General features: G+C 47.0%; 1 protein-coding gene across 6 annotated transcripts in view; it reads right to left on the reverse strand.

The window, feature by feature from the left end:
• PRDM2 (PR/SET domain 2) overlaps nucleotides 1–16,061 on the reverse strand; it is a 163,909-nt gene that overhangs the window by 96,030 nt on the left and 51,818 nt on the right. For all 6 annotated transcript variants that reach the window (XM_045999689.1, XM_045999671.1, XM_045999712.1 and 3 more), the window contains one exon: nucleotides 13,634–13,760. In XM_045999689.1, coding sequence (XP_045855645.1) covers nucleotides 13,634–13,760 — 127 coding nt within the window. The remainder of the gene's footprint in view (nucleotides 1–13,633; nucleotides 13,761–16,061) is intronic.

Here is a 16,061-nt window from a genome sequence, read left to right on the forward strand (position 1 = left end):
GGAGGGGATGAAGTAAACCTGCAGCCAGCTAGGTAAAGCGAGGACGCATGCGCAGCCGGGGCCCTGCTTAGGCGTGGAAGCCACGGAACCCCAAGCACTGACATGGCAGCCTTTCTGAAACACGAAATCTTCTCAGTGCTGGTCTCCCAGGATTATGCCACATTCTCCTGAGTTGATGCTTCTCTCTTTCACCAACACAGGGATAAAATAAAACCCCTCAAAGAACAGAGGAAGCCTGGGAGCGAAGGCTCACCAAGGACTAGGATTTTCAACAGTTGCCTCCCTAGGCTGGTGCCTGAGGCTGGAGACAGGTCTCCCTCTCACACCAGCCACCCATTTCATCTGCTCCCAAAAGGTTCCTGTGCCCCCAAAGTCATACATCTTTCCTGCAAAGAGGATACCCCAACTTAAACAAGACTCTGGAATGGGCTCTCCTACCCCTCCCCAGTGTGTTGGGAGTGGTACTCGGAATAAAATAGATTCTTGAAGGGCACAAACCCACAAAAACTGAAATTCACAAAACAAACTATATAGCGCCACTTTGGGCCATGATCTAAGTAGAAGTAATCCTGATCAAGGCAGACAGGAACCAACTATAAAATACACTAGTGACAACTACCTGGTACTGTCATCAGGAGTAAATCAGATAATGAAGAAACAGAACTTTGCACAGCGCCTGACAAAGACTCCATCGATGCAATCAATTGTAAGGATCACCCACAGTAGATTCTACCAAACAAATTACAGAAACCCCACGTCTACAAGTCTCAATTGTCGGCGTATGTTCCTTCTTATGAAGACAGTGACATTCTGCTTCCACTAACAATTCTGAATTCATCCATTTGTTCTGTTCATTTGCTCTCCAGTGATTCACACGATCCCACCCAGATATCACTATGGAAAGGTTCAAGTCCAGCTGAGGACAGAAGTTTACTTCAGTGCTTCAAACACTCACTAACGCATCTATCAATATAAAGTAATGCTCGAACAGAAGCTGTGACTACGTTTCAGTTTTTTAAATCTGCAATCTACTGATTTTATTGCTTTTAACCAACTGTCTATACATTAACAGTTCACTCAATGGTTCTTAATCTTTTGGGAAAGAAACCCTAGACCCTTTTAAAATCAGCCAACACTTAAGGCCCCTCTCCCCTGGCAGTCAGAGATAACCACACTTGGAGGCTCATGGACCTCTGCATCATCACAGAGTCCAGCTCTAAATTCATGGAAACATGCATACTGAGGGGTATGTATACCTGTGTGAGCCCTGAGAAAGACCCCACTCCTTAGACTGCTCAAAAGAAATGCCGCACAGAAAATCAGGACACTTGTTTCCTTAAAACTGCTGCCGTCAGCTTCCCTGGTCACCTGTAAGAAAACGGCTCTTCCACATTCTTGTTTTTTCCTGACTGCACATCCAGAAAGACACAAAATGACAGATTTCCTCATCGGTCACGTGCGCCAGGAAACTGCTCCCACACAGTTACTGTCGGGGCTGTCTGATCATTTAAAGTCTAAGAAAACATACCCAAAATCCACCCAGAATGTCAACCACACAAAATTTGGTTACAACAGTACAGGAGTCATGAGTGGTCCGGACCACACAGAAGTAAGAAAGAGCACGAAAACAGCAAACCCTTCATTTGGGCAACAAACAGTCAAAAATGTTTACTTCTGCCCAGGCACATACAATAAATCAAACTGCAGGAGTTATCTTATCCAACAATCCATGTAACCACAGGAGTACTAGTTTGAGTAACCAGGAAAGAGAGCTGTTAAGAGAGAAGCAGGTCTCTAGCCCATGAGGAGTTCTCGAATGCCATGATGTGTCCAGTTGCAAATCCACAGACCCTCTTAACTCTTACCTGATTTTCAATCTACTTAATTCACTTTGTGTCGCCAAACCAAAACATACGGATTTCAGAAAGCCGTATCGAAAATGCTGCAACTATTCCTTTATTTTTTCCAGAAGGGCCACGACAAACCGAAGGATGGACAGAATTACCACAGAGCTAATTTTGCCAGTGCCCACCCATTAAAATGGGACGGACCAAGGTTCAGTGTGCCAGGCATATTCCTACAAGGCTCTCGCTTGATGCTCACAGCAACCCTGCAAAGGAAATCTTATCCCCATTTTATAGACAGGTAAACTGAAGAGCAGAACATGTGGAGTAACCTGTCCAAAGTCATAATGCTATTAACTGGTGGAGCTGGGATATGAACCCGGCCTCCTAATTCCAAGGCCATGTTCTGGCATGCCACAATTAAGTCCACACATCGGACATCTCCGATGGTGACTCAGGACTCAGGAGGACTCAGGACTCAGAGGTATGGCTGGGTCAGCAGTTTTTCCCTTCTCTCCTCCCCACAGACACACAGCGCTCAGGCTCACTTTAAACAGGTTATCCATGTGCAAAGTAGTCATCAAGTCGTAAGGATCAGAGAAGCAATAATGGAGCTCAGGCATGTACTCACGACTTCAGCTGGAAACTGGAAGTTGGAGGGAGCACAAGAATCGTTCACCGAGAAAACAAAGCTTACCAACTCTGTTCTGTGCCCTTTCTGCCGACTGCCCGCGAGACTGAGGGGCTCCTGCCTCTCTAAAACTGAAGAGGGCCGGGAAGAGCGTGAGTGCAGCATCACTACTTGATTTAACGTTTTCTACACTCCCGTGCAACCACAAATTGGATTTATCTTGGCCCACAGGCAGCAATTTACATTTTACATTCTGAATTCTTGAATTTGTAATTTTGATGGAATCAGAACTATAAATATCAAGCTTACCACCTGAATTTGATCTTGTTATCCAAAACACGATCACACACGAGGAAGAGAACTTCCTGCGGCGGTAGATATTCAGCCGCTAATCAGACTACTTAAGCGAACTTGGGATTTTAAGCCCCTGTTCACCAATCCAGCCAAGACCGAGACTGTATCTAACTATCCCTTTCGGTTATTTGTCTGCAATGCCAGAGAGGGAAACTGTAACTTCAACGCCACTGTCAATCCTACAGGAACTACAGTCCGTAACGTGGAAGTGCAGGAGGAGAGCGTTGTGTGTGTGAAAGGCCAGCACCGCGCTGCCAGCAGCCTGAACCCAGGAGAGAGGAATGTGAGGCTTCGGGCTTGGGTCTGTGCGGACGCTGACATCCATCTGCTCACAGAAGGTACGCAAGGCAGGAGGGGGAGGTGGAACCCCAGGCTCCTCCCAAGGAGCCTCAGACACCCTGCCTAACACCAGCAGTCACGTGATTACAGAGAGAAACAGGGTCTAAAAATCTCTTATGGTAACAAAAAAAAAACGGAACCAGAAAGGCACATTCTACCCCTCCAACTGGCAAGAGAATGAAAACTGAAGCTAAGAAGCCAAACAGTAGAAAAAACTAATATAAAAAAAAAAAGGCACAGGAATTTCCAGGGTTGCCCATTCTAAACTGTATCGCAACTTCAAACACGGCACATGACTGGTTTTGGGGTTCTAAATAGGGGTGAACAAACCAGTTTGTCTTCATTTTTGTGGCATGTGAGGTCTCAGGAAACCTACAAAAGACTGCCCCATTAGGACGGATTAGAAATACAAGGGGAAAGACTGTTGATCACCCACAGCTTTAATGGGGGGGGGTAGCCTAAGTGGGAACTTACTGGTTTTCTTTTCAACCAAAGCAAAGATAATTCTCTGCAACTACACATAACTGGTAACATACAGTTAATTTATTAAGGATGAAATTAGGTTTGGGTCATTCAGATACTGATTAAATTAATAAGAACATATAAATGGAAAAGTTTTCCAAGTATCAAATTAACAAGGATTTTCAATGTCATAATCTTATTTTAGAAACTGGTATTTTTATATATCACACGCATACAATATCGTTATTTTATCATTAGGATAAGTCTCTAGCTTCTGAAACTATTCAGAGACTGTATTTTAAAATGTATTGTGTATATTAAAATATGCATTTAAAATGTATTGATACATAATACTTAAAATAACTATACATGTACGAGCTTAGTGTGAAAATTCCCATCAAAAAATATTTCTAAATTTCAGGGTCATAACCACAAAAATGGGAAGAGGACATTGGTACAGCAGAGGGTTCAGAATGCTGAGAATTTTGTCTCTTACCCATAATCCCTCTAAACTTTTTCTTCTTAATATATGTGTCAAGTTTTAACCTTTTAAAACAAAGCTACCGCCTAATTTCTAGCGGAAAGGACAGAACAGAAAGGAAATTGCTTGTGGAAAAAATGAAAAGCACAGATTACGAGGCAGAGGTTCTGTCCAGTCTGCCTGTGTTTGAGGCATGGGGGTGGGGCGTTAACGACCTAAGTTAAAGACCAAATCTACACGGAAAAACTGAGTAAAAAACTCTTATTAAAAGTTTCAGGTAGAAAAGGCCATCTTACGTTTTGTTACAAATTCAGGAAGTTTCAAAAAAGTTTCAGAACTTTTTACATATTCCAAAGACTCTAGAGCTGGTAAATACAATTAAGAAATCAACCTCTGCCCCTCAGGAGGAAAATTCACTAGAGCACAAAGGCAGGTTAGGGCAGCTCCTTCCTCCTGGTTTCTTTTCACGCTTTTCCTCCTGAATGAGTCAAGCCACTAGAACAGGAACAGCTTTAAGAGCAGACAAAACCTCAAGCGTTGCTTCCAACAGTTCAAATGAGTTCCCCTTAAAGGAACAAATAAAAGATAAAAAGCCACCCCCCAAACAAACACTTTGACCAAGAAACAAACAAACAAAAAAACCCAACAGACAAAATCCCTACTTTTCATCGGTGTCACATCTTAAGAGTGAAAGAAAGTAACAAGCATGATTTAACTCTACAACATATCAGCACTGCACTTACCCCCGAGCTCCCACACTGCACTCTTGGACTGTATGTCAATTAAAACACACTCATGGGGGCGTCTGGGTGGCTCAGTGGGTTAAGCCGCTGCCTTCAGCTCAGGTCATGATCTCAGGGTCCTGGGATCAAGTCCCGCATCTGGCTCTCTGCTCAGTGGAGAGCCTGCTTCCCTTCCTCTCTCTCTGCCTGCCTCTCTTGTGATTTCTGTCAAATAAATAAATAAAATCTTAAAAAAAAAAAAAAAAAACAACACACTCATGATCTCCCTAACATTCAGCTTAAGAAAACTTTCAAAATCACACTGTATTCACTGCAATAGCCAGTCACTCCCAACACAAGAACTGTGGTGCGGAGAAGAAAGCGGAACATCAGCATCTTCTTGAAATCTGGAGTTCCCTGGTCCTGGAAGAGTCCCCCACCCCCGCCACCCCCAACCTGCCCGCACCGCAGAGGGACTTAGACCAAGGCAATGTCTCACTCTGTTCTTACAGGTGTCCCAACTGATTTCAAATGCCATTGAAAAAACACTTAACAGACCACGGCTAACAAGGGACAAAAATGTAATCTATTTTTTTTTTTAGAACTGTTTATTTGAGGCGCTCAAAGGAATACAATAAATCTATTCAATCCATAAACCCCCAAGGCAAGAATAACTGAAGGCATTAGTTCTCAGCATAAGTGAGCTTTCTAATACCAAAGGCTTCACTTAATCACACTGCCTTATTATTTAGGATTAAAGTGGGCAATTCGTCAGTGAGTAGCGAACATTCATCTCGGCTAATTAGTAAAGCCTTATAAAACACTGCTACTTATTCAGTATGACTGTCCTACTCAGAAACATTATGAAAAAAAACTAGATTCAGGCAAGGCGGAGCCAGGTGAACCTGGGCCACCCGCATAACCCCCGGAGCCCCCGAGCCCTCAACTATACAGGAGCAGCCACAGCCTCGCGACCTGGCAGCGCCACCGGCAGGGCCTTGGGCAGTGCTGTGTGGGGAACCAAGCACAATGCCAGGCACACATGCGACTCCCTGACCGCTGACCACTGCTGTCACCCCGCCATCAACAGAAAGCTGTGATCCATCGCGTAAGGACAGGATGTGCAAAGAAGTGTCAGATCACCAGAGACGTCCCTATCAAAGCCCACTATAAGCAATGACTCAGACCAGGACCTCCCAGACTGTCGGACACTGGTTTAATGGGAGTGCGAATAAAGAAAACCGGCTACTTTCAGGGTTCACCCTTTTCACTTGGAGAAACAACAGCAAGCTTTCCAAGAACTCTTGCTTCTCCGTGCCATTCAGAGTCCCTGAACTACGTCAACCAGATTATTAACATTAATCAAATCCAAACTTTAGAACTGTCCTTGGCAGCAGGTACAACAGGAACAGGTCACGCAAGGGCCGCCACAGCCAGGAGGGCCTACCTGTGACGGCCAACGGCCTGCATTTCCCTCAGCCACAGGCTGTGTGCAGAACCCGCAGGCTGTGTGCAGAACCCCCCACACCACGCCCTTGAGGCCCTCACCCTACCCCTCGCTTCTTCACAGGCAACTTCTAATACAAGACAACACTCCTTTCTGTAATTCTGCTAAGTTCGTGCGTATAGAAGCCCCTCTGTAAACCAGAACAGGAAACTGCCTAGGGAAAGGAAGCACTCACTGAGTTTCAAAGGCAATTAATCCGTAATTCTGAAAAAGAACCTAGTACTCCAATTTAGGGAAAGCACAGAAAATTGAGTTTTGTTTTTGTTTTTTATTTTCAAATTATAACCAAATTTTTAAAAAATCAAATAAACCAGTTTGAACTCACATTAAGGGTCTCGTTTCCTTTTTCCTTTTAGAAAATTTAATCATGATCAAACCTATTTTCTGCATTAGGCCAAGTCCTACCTTCCAATCTACGTATGGACAGGAGAAACAGAGTAACAGCCTACTTGTGACATGTACTGGGATTTTTTTCTAAGTTCATCCACTGAACTACAGTTGAAAAATGTGCAAAATGCTTTGAAAATTTTTAGTTAATCCACACAACTTCCCTATGAACAAGTTATACACAGCAAACATCAAAGGCACAACTACTGGGGCGCCTAGGTGTCTGAGCTGCTTAGGCAACTGCCTTCAGCTCAGGTCATGATCTTGGAGTCCCAGGATCGAGTCCCACTTCCGGCTCCCTGCTCAGTGAGGAGTCTGCTTCTTCCTCTGACCTTTCCCCTCTCATGCTCTCTCTCATTCTCTCAAATAAATAAATAAAATCTTAAAAAGAAAAAAAAGGCACAGCTACTCACCAATTTCTTACCTAAATTTGGAGCGAGTCAGTAGCAGCAGAAGTATAAAATTAGAAATTAAAAAAACAAAAAAACAAAAAAACTCCACTGGTTCTTACTGTCGAAAAAATATCGAAGCTGTCTCAAGCTTTTAAAAACAGGCCCACATAACAGCAGCATGGATCCATGTGGCAGGCACCCATCAGAGATGGGACCCTACGCTCAGCACAGGCATCACTCAGCTAGAAGGAAGTGAGAGCTACAGTGGGGATCAGCCAGGACACTGCTCTCTTGGGTCCAACATGACAGGTTAACGCTGGGACCACATTTCCAGGGGAACATCACCACCTCCCACTGCCCCACACCCTGCACCAGCACCTGTGAAGGGGCTACCAAGGAGCGCCCTACAAGGAAGTGGGCACGGACCTGCCAACCAGATACCCGGAAGGTTCAGGGCCCATGTGCCATCACCCTCGGGCATCACAGCCAGGCTTCGCCATTCAGTCAGGCCTGTGCCATTCAGCTTTGGCCAGGGAGCCTTAAAAGAGCCGTCGGCCACTAAGGGAGGGCTGCTAGGGGAGACCAGGACAGCAAACACCACCAAAGCACCCCTGTTCTCAGCTTTTATCACGGGCACCTTCAAATGTTACTTTAAAAGGAACCAGTGTTGTCCCGTCTGCTGCCGTTGCCCACCCCGTGGACAAGCGGATGAAAAGCAGTATATCCTGTAGAAGCAGAGGCACAGAAAACCAGGGTTCAAGTTCTGACTCTGACACCCATCGGCAGTGAGTCTGGACAGGTCAGCCAAGCTGGCTAAGGGCCCATCTCCTCATCTGGAGGCGGCAGAGACTACACAGGAATATTCGGCCAAAGCAGAGAGCCCAGCACTGCTCAGGGCTCCTGACCCGCATGCCTCTGCCCCCAAGGACTCCCTGCGCCGCCATCGGAGCCTCCTGCTACACCTGCTTCCTACCTGCTGTCCAGCAGTGGCCTGTGACCTCCCATGTCCTTCCAAGTTTTTCCTTCCCCAACTCACAAAAGGTCCTTCCTTCTTCCCCTCCTCAGCATCCTTTGCAGGAGTCCTCTCCACTGTGCTCTGCTGTCCCTACAATGCAGCATCATGTCCTCTCCCAAGGGGATCCTGGCTACCACCCCCCCCAACCCTGGACCCCAAACACACATAACCAGAACACCTAGGGAGCCTGACCTGCACTGAGCTACATTAAGAAGGGTGACAGGCTCCTCCCTGAATGTTTTACTCATCTCGTTCACCTTCCCTACCAATCCAGCCACCGAGAGCAATGCCTGGGAGAAAAGGGGTCCATACATGCACTTGGAGAATGGAGTTTCAAGATGCAAAAACACTGGGGTGCCTGGGTGGCTCAGTGGGTTGAAGCCTCTGCCTTCAGCTTGGGTCATGATCCCAGGTTCCTGGGATGAGGCCCCGCATCGGGCTCTCTGCTCGATGGGGAGCCTGCTTCCTCCTCTCTCTCTGCCTGCCTCTCTGCCTACTTGTGATCTCTGTCAAATAAATAAATAAAATCTTAAAAAAAAAAAAAGATGCAAAAACACTTGTGTGGGTTTCTAGGTGGCCCCTCCATGCCTCCACCCCGACTGCTGCCCCAAACTGCTGACCGAACATCCAAATCGGTCCCTCTTCCTGGAGCTGAACTGGACGGGGCCCACCTGTGTCCTTTATGTCACAGCCTCTGAAAGGCCATCCCTGGCTACCCATCCAGGGTCCCGCCATGTCTCACCCCGGCCCCTCGAGCTCACACACCTAACGTTCCAACAGTCCCACCGTTCCTCGACTAGCTGGCCATCCCCCGCTCTCCAGAACGGTACCTTACGTGAGAGCAGGGACCTTGGTCATCCCAGTTCTCTGCGGTAACTTCAGCATCTACCACACTGTCCCGACACAGACACAGCAACCGCCTGTCACATAAGGCAGAGGAGAGACCTTCCGGACATTCGCCACTTTGCTCTGACAGTCCCATATGGCTCCTGTGCACGTCCTCCCAGCTCCTCTCCACCTTCAGCGCGCCCAGCCGACCTCCCTTCTTCTTGGGGCAACAGGGGTCCTTGTCGCCCACACAAGCAGGTCAGTGCTTACTTCCTTCCCTCAAACTGCCTCAGACCAAATGATTTTGCACAAGGATCGCTTACCTCCCTCACTTGACTGCAGGTGTGTATACACTCTGTCATCTTTGGAGGAGAAAGCATCTCAAACATATGCAACCACCGAAAACGTAGGTGTTCTTCACGGCACCACGATTTTTAATTTGAATGACTCTGATTACAGAGACTAATGAAACATTTCCTCTTTAAGCTGACTAATTTAACGTCTGTGATGACTACAAGTCAACTCGACAGATACTAGAATCTAGGCGGCATTCTCAGGGACCACTTACAGTTTTCTTCTTCTTCTTCTTTTTTTTAAAGATTTTATTTATTTGTCAGAGAGAGAGCGAGAGCGCGCACAGGCAGACAGAGTGGCAGGCAGAGACAGAGGGAGAAGCAGGCTCCCTGCTCAGCAAGGAGCCCGATGTGGGACTCGATCCCAGGACGCAGGGATCACGACCTGAGCCGAAGGCAGCCGCTCAACCAACCGAGCCACCCAGGCGTCCGTACTTACAATTTCTAATAAAGGATCATTTAAGCCCCTCATGGAAGCTGAGGAGCGACACACTCTCCACACTCCACTGCCAGTTTTGTCATAAACCGCTTCCTCACTGGCCAGCTATCGGCTCTAAAAACTGCTGCTATAAATAATTCCACTCTCTAGTTTGCTGTGAACAGAAAAGTCAATAGGTTAGAAGTAGGCCAAAAATCAGGGTGAACTGGCAAAGGGCGAGACTCTGCCATGGAAAAGCAGAGTGGCGAGGCCCACTGATGGCCTGGGCCTACAGAAATGCTCCGTAAATACCGACTGATTAAATGAGTCACAAACTCAGAGTTCCTCTGCAAGAGACAAACTGTCAGCCGCACTCCTTCGGTGGCCCTTACTGTCACCAGGTCCCTGTGGACCCGCACACTGCGCTAACTACTCTCTTTTATTATCTCATTTGCTCTTGACAGCAACCCCATGAGGCCAGGCAGTACAGAGACCATCCCATGTTAAAACACCGGTTTTTAAAGTTATGGAAACTGTCCCCCAGAAAGGTGATGTGACTTCCCCAGTCACACACCTGGTAGAAACCCAAGAATCCCGTGTTCTACATTTTCCTTCCACTAAGTCCATGTATATGAGCCACTACTGGTTTTTGAGGATGAAAGAACTTCAGGTAAGGCTCTTCTGTGGCCAGGAGACAGCAGGGAAATATCAAATTTGCCATTACAGTCTGTGTTTTAAAAGAACTTTTGCCAATAATCATTATTTACTGCTAACAAGCAAGTTCGATCTCTTATTTTCTCACAGTAACAAACAGGACACAAATCAAGAAGACGGCAAATTCTTCTAACTATGGCCTTTCTATGTTACTTCTCCAATCACAACCTTACTGTGGAGCAAATTAAAGTAACCAGAGCATCAGACACTAAGAAACCCTCCCTTCTTCTCTACCTGCCGTCCCCTCCAAGAAATTCTTATGCTCCATCTCATGACGGGCTGCTCAGACATGTAAGAAGTTAGGATGAATCACAAAGCTGAGAATTCAAAATTCTCGTCTGAAACACCTCAAGTATGCACATCTCTGGCCCATGGCAAAACTGCATGCTCCCTGGTCAGCGACAATATGGACTCTGTGCTCAAGGCACTGTGTTCTCTTCCTTCGTTACAAGGTTTGTGTGGGGTTTTGTTTGCAAATCAGCCAACATACACTGAAGGCCTATTCCATGCCAACCACCAAGGTGCGGATCAGGAACTTCCTGATTTAATGTCAGTCTCCCCAACTGGACTCCAGGGGACACGACAAGAGTCACTGCTTTTTTTTCTGCTCACCACCGCACTGTTCAACCTTGCAGAGTGCCTAGCACGCGGCAGGAACTTAAACAGGAACGGAATGAATGAAAGAGTGAGAGAGACAGAGAGAGAAGAGGCCACTTTGTAAAGGAAGTGGGGCTTCTGACTGCCCAGAACACGCCTCATGATCTCATGAGGGGATGAATTCTGAAAGGCGCCACATGCAAGGCCCAGCTGTAGGCAGAGCAGCTGTCCTGCAAAGGAGCCGCGGCCCAGAACTCTGAAGAATTCGGCCCTTTGTTCCTCTCTGCCTGCCTCAGAACCAAAATGAAGCTGAGTCCACTGTCCAGTCTACCTGTCAGCTGCATGTCTTCAACATCTGGCTTTCAGAATGCCTAAGCTAACATGCCACTGAATGAAACTTGTGTTGATTTACTCTCTGATATCACCACCCGAAAAAATATTTAAATGTCTGAGGTCACACATAAGACCTAAACAGAACCAAGTTATAATAAAAAGTTCTCCGTTTCAGGTCTTTGCAAGCTATAAATTAGCTTTCACCGAGGATTTAATTTGAAAGCAAAGAAGGTCTGACTCATTATTTAAACTCGCTCAACTTCAGGACTCTTTACCAGTAAGTTGTTCAAAACAGACTATTAAGTTCCCAGAGTGAGCTTCATCCAAATGGTTTCATTAAAACCTAAGACTCAGTGGATTATATGCTTCCCACAGAGTAAATACAAAAATAATAACAGGATAATATGAACTACTTAATTCAATGTAAAAACCCAGCAATCCAGGCAGGTTTATAAAAATGTAAATGTGTAGATTCATGTATCACTAACAACACAAAGTTTATTTTCCATTTTTTTCTCCACATCCAATGAAATGAGCAGGAAAAAAAATTTAGAGATCAATAAAAAAAAGCAAAGTGATGAAATGTTCTAAATGTGCACACCAAAATATGCTGAACAGAGAAAAACCTGAGAGAAGCTGCTAGGAAGCTATGAATATATTTAAACATATCATTAATTATACTTAGTAGCAGAGTAAAGATCTCCCCTTCCCCCCACCACAACTCCCACCCCTGCAAACAAATCACAACTTACCTGGAGAGACTGGTGGCATTACTTACAAACAAACACTAAATAAAGGAACAAACTGAAATATGTAAACGCTTTGCCAACAATTATGTACTAAGCCTAAAAACAACAAAAATCTTAATAATTACAGTAGCAGAACAAACACTTGGGAATTTTCTAGACCCAGATCATCTGATGCAGGAGCAAAGCATTTAATGGCCTAAAACTAACAGTGAAGTAACATTCGATAAACAGAACACATGTATTTAGGAAAAGACACCACTAACTTTCTCTTGAATGAGTTACTTGTATTCACATTACACTGTGAAATACAAAGAATATGTAATGGAAAAAAACCACAATTGACTTCTTGCCTAAAACATTCTTTTTGCATTCCTCCAAAATCAACTTTACCTTATGATTTTATTTACAGTGATCTCCACAACTCACGTGGCAATGTTCTGAGTGAAGGACGGACCCCGAAGTTCTGATGACTACAAAAATTTACGTAAGACCTAAGGCCGGCAAAAAACCCCCAAACGAACAAAAAAGGATTTACAGGACTAAGAAACTACCATACCGTGCCTTGGCATATATTCAAACTGGGCTCTGTGAAAGATTCACGAACTCACATTAAAATTATTAAAAAAAAAAAAAAAAATCCCAACGTGTCCGAATGCCAGCTGGAAATAGGATACATCCAACCAAACTATTTTCCTACCCAGAAATTATCCCCTCCCCTTTTTAAGTGTGACTACGCTTTATCTTTTGTTCGAAACCACCGTAAAACAAAGTAAAGCTGCAGGAGAGGAGTGAAGAGTGACCCAAGAGCACTCTTCAACTTCCATTTTGTTCCTGGCCTAATTTCGAGAAGGTCCGGCGCGCTCAGACCTTCGCCCACCCCGAGTGTTGCAATCGCGCGCAGCGCGGCCCGGCCGGGCGCGGAGCAGAGCCGGAGGAGTGGCGGGGCCTGTCCCGGCCCGGCCCCGCGCCCAGAGGAGGGGCAGGGCCCGGCGCGGCCCGGGGCGGCGGCCCGGGGCAACGCGACGGCGTCCGGCCCTGCCCCGCGCTCGCGGCCGGCCCCGAGGCCGCCGAATCTGCGGACCTGGAACTGTCACCCTCGCAACCCTCTCCGGACGCGCTCGCGGGCGAACAGCACAAAAAGCCGAGAACATACCGGGCGCGCAAAGCTCCGGAGAGACCGGCCGCCGCTCCCACCCGGAGCGCGCTGTTCCGAGGTTCCGAGCCAAGTGACAAGTCGCCCTCGGTCGGGCCTCCCGGCGCTCGGTCCGCTCACTTTCGCGCGCCCGACTCCGCGGCCCCAAGTTAGCCAAGAGCCCGAGCGCGGCGTCCGGCCGTGATTCAGCAGCCGCCCGGGGGGAGGGGGGCCCGGGGGCCGGGATCGCGGGCCGGGGCCGGGCCGGGCCGGGGAAGGTCACCGAGAGCCGCGGGCGCCGCCCGGCCCGCGTCCGGCCCGCGTCCAGCCCGGCAGAGGCGGCGGCGGGGGAGCCGGGGCGGCGCGGGCGCCTACCTTTCCTGCTTTTCGGGGAGCTCCGCTTGCTCCGGGCGCTGGCTCGCTCTTCCTCAATCGCAGCTGCTATCTCGGGGTTGTCTTCCCCATTGTACCAGACCAGGAGCTCCTCGCCCGGCGCGATTGGCTGCGGGGACAGAAGAGACAGGCGCCGGGCCAATCAGAGCGGCGGTTGTTGGCGGGGCGGGGCGGGGCGGGGCGGGGGCGGCGCTGCCAGCTGGGGCGGCGAGCCAGGCCAGCCCGGCAGGAAGGGCTCCTTAACCCTTGGCGGCCGCGGGGCTGGGCCGCCCCGGGCAGGGACCCTCTGCTGGAGGGAGGACCTCACTTCCCGGCCCGCCTCCTCTCCCGCGGACCAAGCGGGCGGACCTGCGGCTCCGCCGTCAACTCCGAAGGGCCCCACCTCACCGAATCTCACTGTTGGAAGCCTCACGACTGCCCACGCAGAAGGAAAATAAGACACGCAACCATTTTGCCCCCGAAATCTAGGCTCAGGAGAAACGGAAAGCGTAAGGTAAGAGAAGCCGGCGGCTGGGAAGGAGAAGTGTTGAAAGCCGCGTCCGTTTCGGATGCCAAGAGCGAGTGCGGCAGGCGGGACCTGGAAGTCACTGCACATTTGTACACGCACCGCTGCTGACACCACGGGAACGCCGGGAGAAGAGGCAGGTCCCGCACTCTGCGCTCGGGCACTGCCGCCAGCCTGCTCGGGTCCAAGGAGAACCCACTGCCCTGCCCTCTGTACCGGACAACTTTTAAATGCAGAAGGAAGTGCCTAAAAATACCACACAGGGAACAATCTCCTAAAACATTAACTCCGAAAGAGCCAGGAGTGGTGAGGACATGGACCGCCACCACGCTGATTCCACCTAGGAGAGCCTAAAGAAGAAGACAACCGAGTGGGACGATCACATTCCTAAGCAGAATTTAAGGACACGGCTCATTGGCTTCTCTCACAGTGACTCATCTGTTCAAAACGTCCCAGGGGTAACAACACAAGTAAAACTGCACATAAAACCCAGCGAATAAAATAAGAATCCCTCAGCTCGTTCTGATATAAATGTAATGAATGAACAAGTAAATAAATAAAAAGGAAAAAGCTCTTCCTTAAAGTAGATCCCAACTAACCAAAGAAAAACAAATTATGGAATTAGAAAACCACCCCCTGGTAATCATAGCAGTAATAACTGATTCCTCAACAGATGCTACAACTAGTAGGAATAAGTTTTGGGTGTAACAGAGTATTAGCATGGTCTCAAAACATCTCCCCATAAAACATGAATTACAAAGGTTAAAAACAGTATCCTTAGAATGAGATAAATCAACACCTCGTGCCTCCTGATACAATGCACAGGAAAGATTATCATCACTTCTGGAGTTCTCCACCCCAAATGCATGACCGTAACTTAATCATGATGAAACATATGTACAACCCAAACTGCTGGACATTCTACCAAGTAACTGACCAGTTCTCTCAAAACTGAAAGGCCATACAGGAGAAAGACTGACGGACTGTCCACACTAAAGAGACTGGTAAGACATTACAACAATGCAACTGAACTTTCTCTTCCTCTAAGGACACGGCTGAACACCTGACAAAATGTGAATGAGGTGTATAGATGAGCTAATGAAATACTGCGCCGGTGTTAGCGCCCTGATTTTGATCACTGTACTAGGATTATGGAAGAGGAAGCCCTCGGTTTTGGATGCAGGTGAACTCTACCTAAGATGCCAGTTTAGAAACAGAGTAATTCCTCATTTTAACATACCTTCTCGTCTAAATAAAGCCCTTGAAAGTAGACTTTATTTTGTTTCATTCTCTATAGAACTCAGTTTATGTAGTCCAAATTTTAAGATAGTCTAAATTCTTTAAAAGAACAAGCTATTGTTTCCTTTGCTCCCCCTCCCCACAGATGACTAAAATGTGCCATTTTCTTATCTTTAAACCAGTGTACTCTTACTTCCCTTCTTGAATCAGTTACACCTAAACCAAAAAACTAAATCTAATATGTAACTTTTCATAAGTTGAAATAGCTATTACAGGTATCTTTTGGCAATCTGATGAGCTAATTATTTAAATAAACTATTTCTAGTTGCAAATGTATACTCTGCTTCTCTTTTTGTTATAAGTCACATATTTATGGAATGGTGGTATCCTGTAACATTTGAAATGATTGGCATTCACAGAAATAAGTGATGTCTTCAATAAAACCAAAGTAAAAAAGAAACACGGGAAGGAGAGAGGAAATATGTATTCCCAGTATGTCCCTAGCCCAAAGAGCATTTTGGGTTAACACAAAGACACCCACTGGACATTCTGAACATACCTCCCAGACTCAGAGCTTGACGCTTCCCCGTTCATTCCAGTGCAATCTTCTGCAGAGTACTCACTGCACTAGCAACTGCTGAAGATAAGTATCAGCACAAACTCTTT

This window comes from Meles meles, chromosome 1, assembly GCF_922984935.1.
Source record: "Meles meles chromosome 1, mMelMel3.1 paternal haplotype, whole genome shotgun sequence".
Classification (NCBI taxonomy): Eukaryota; Metazoa; Chordata; class Mammalia; order Carnivora; family Mustelidae; genus Meles; species Meles meles.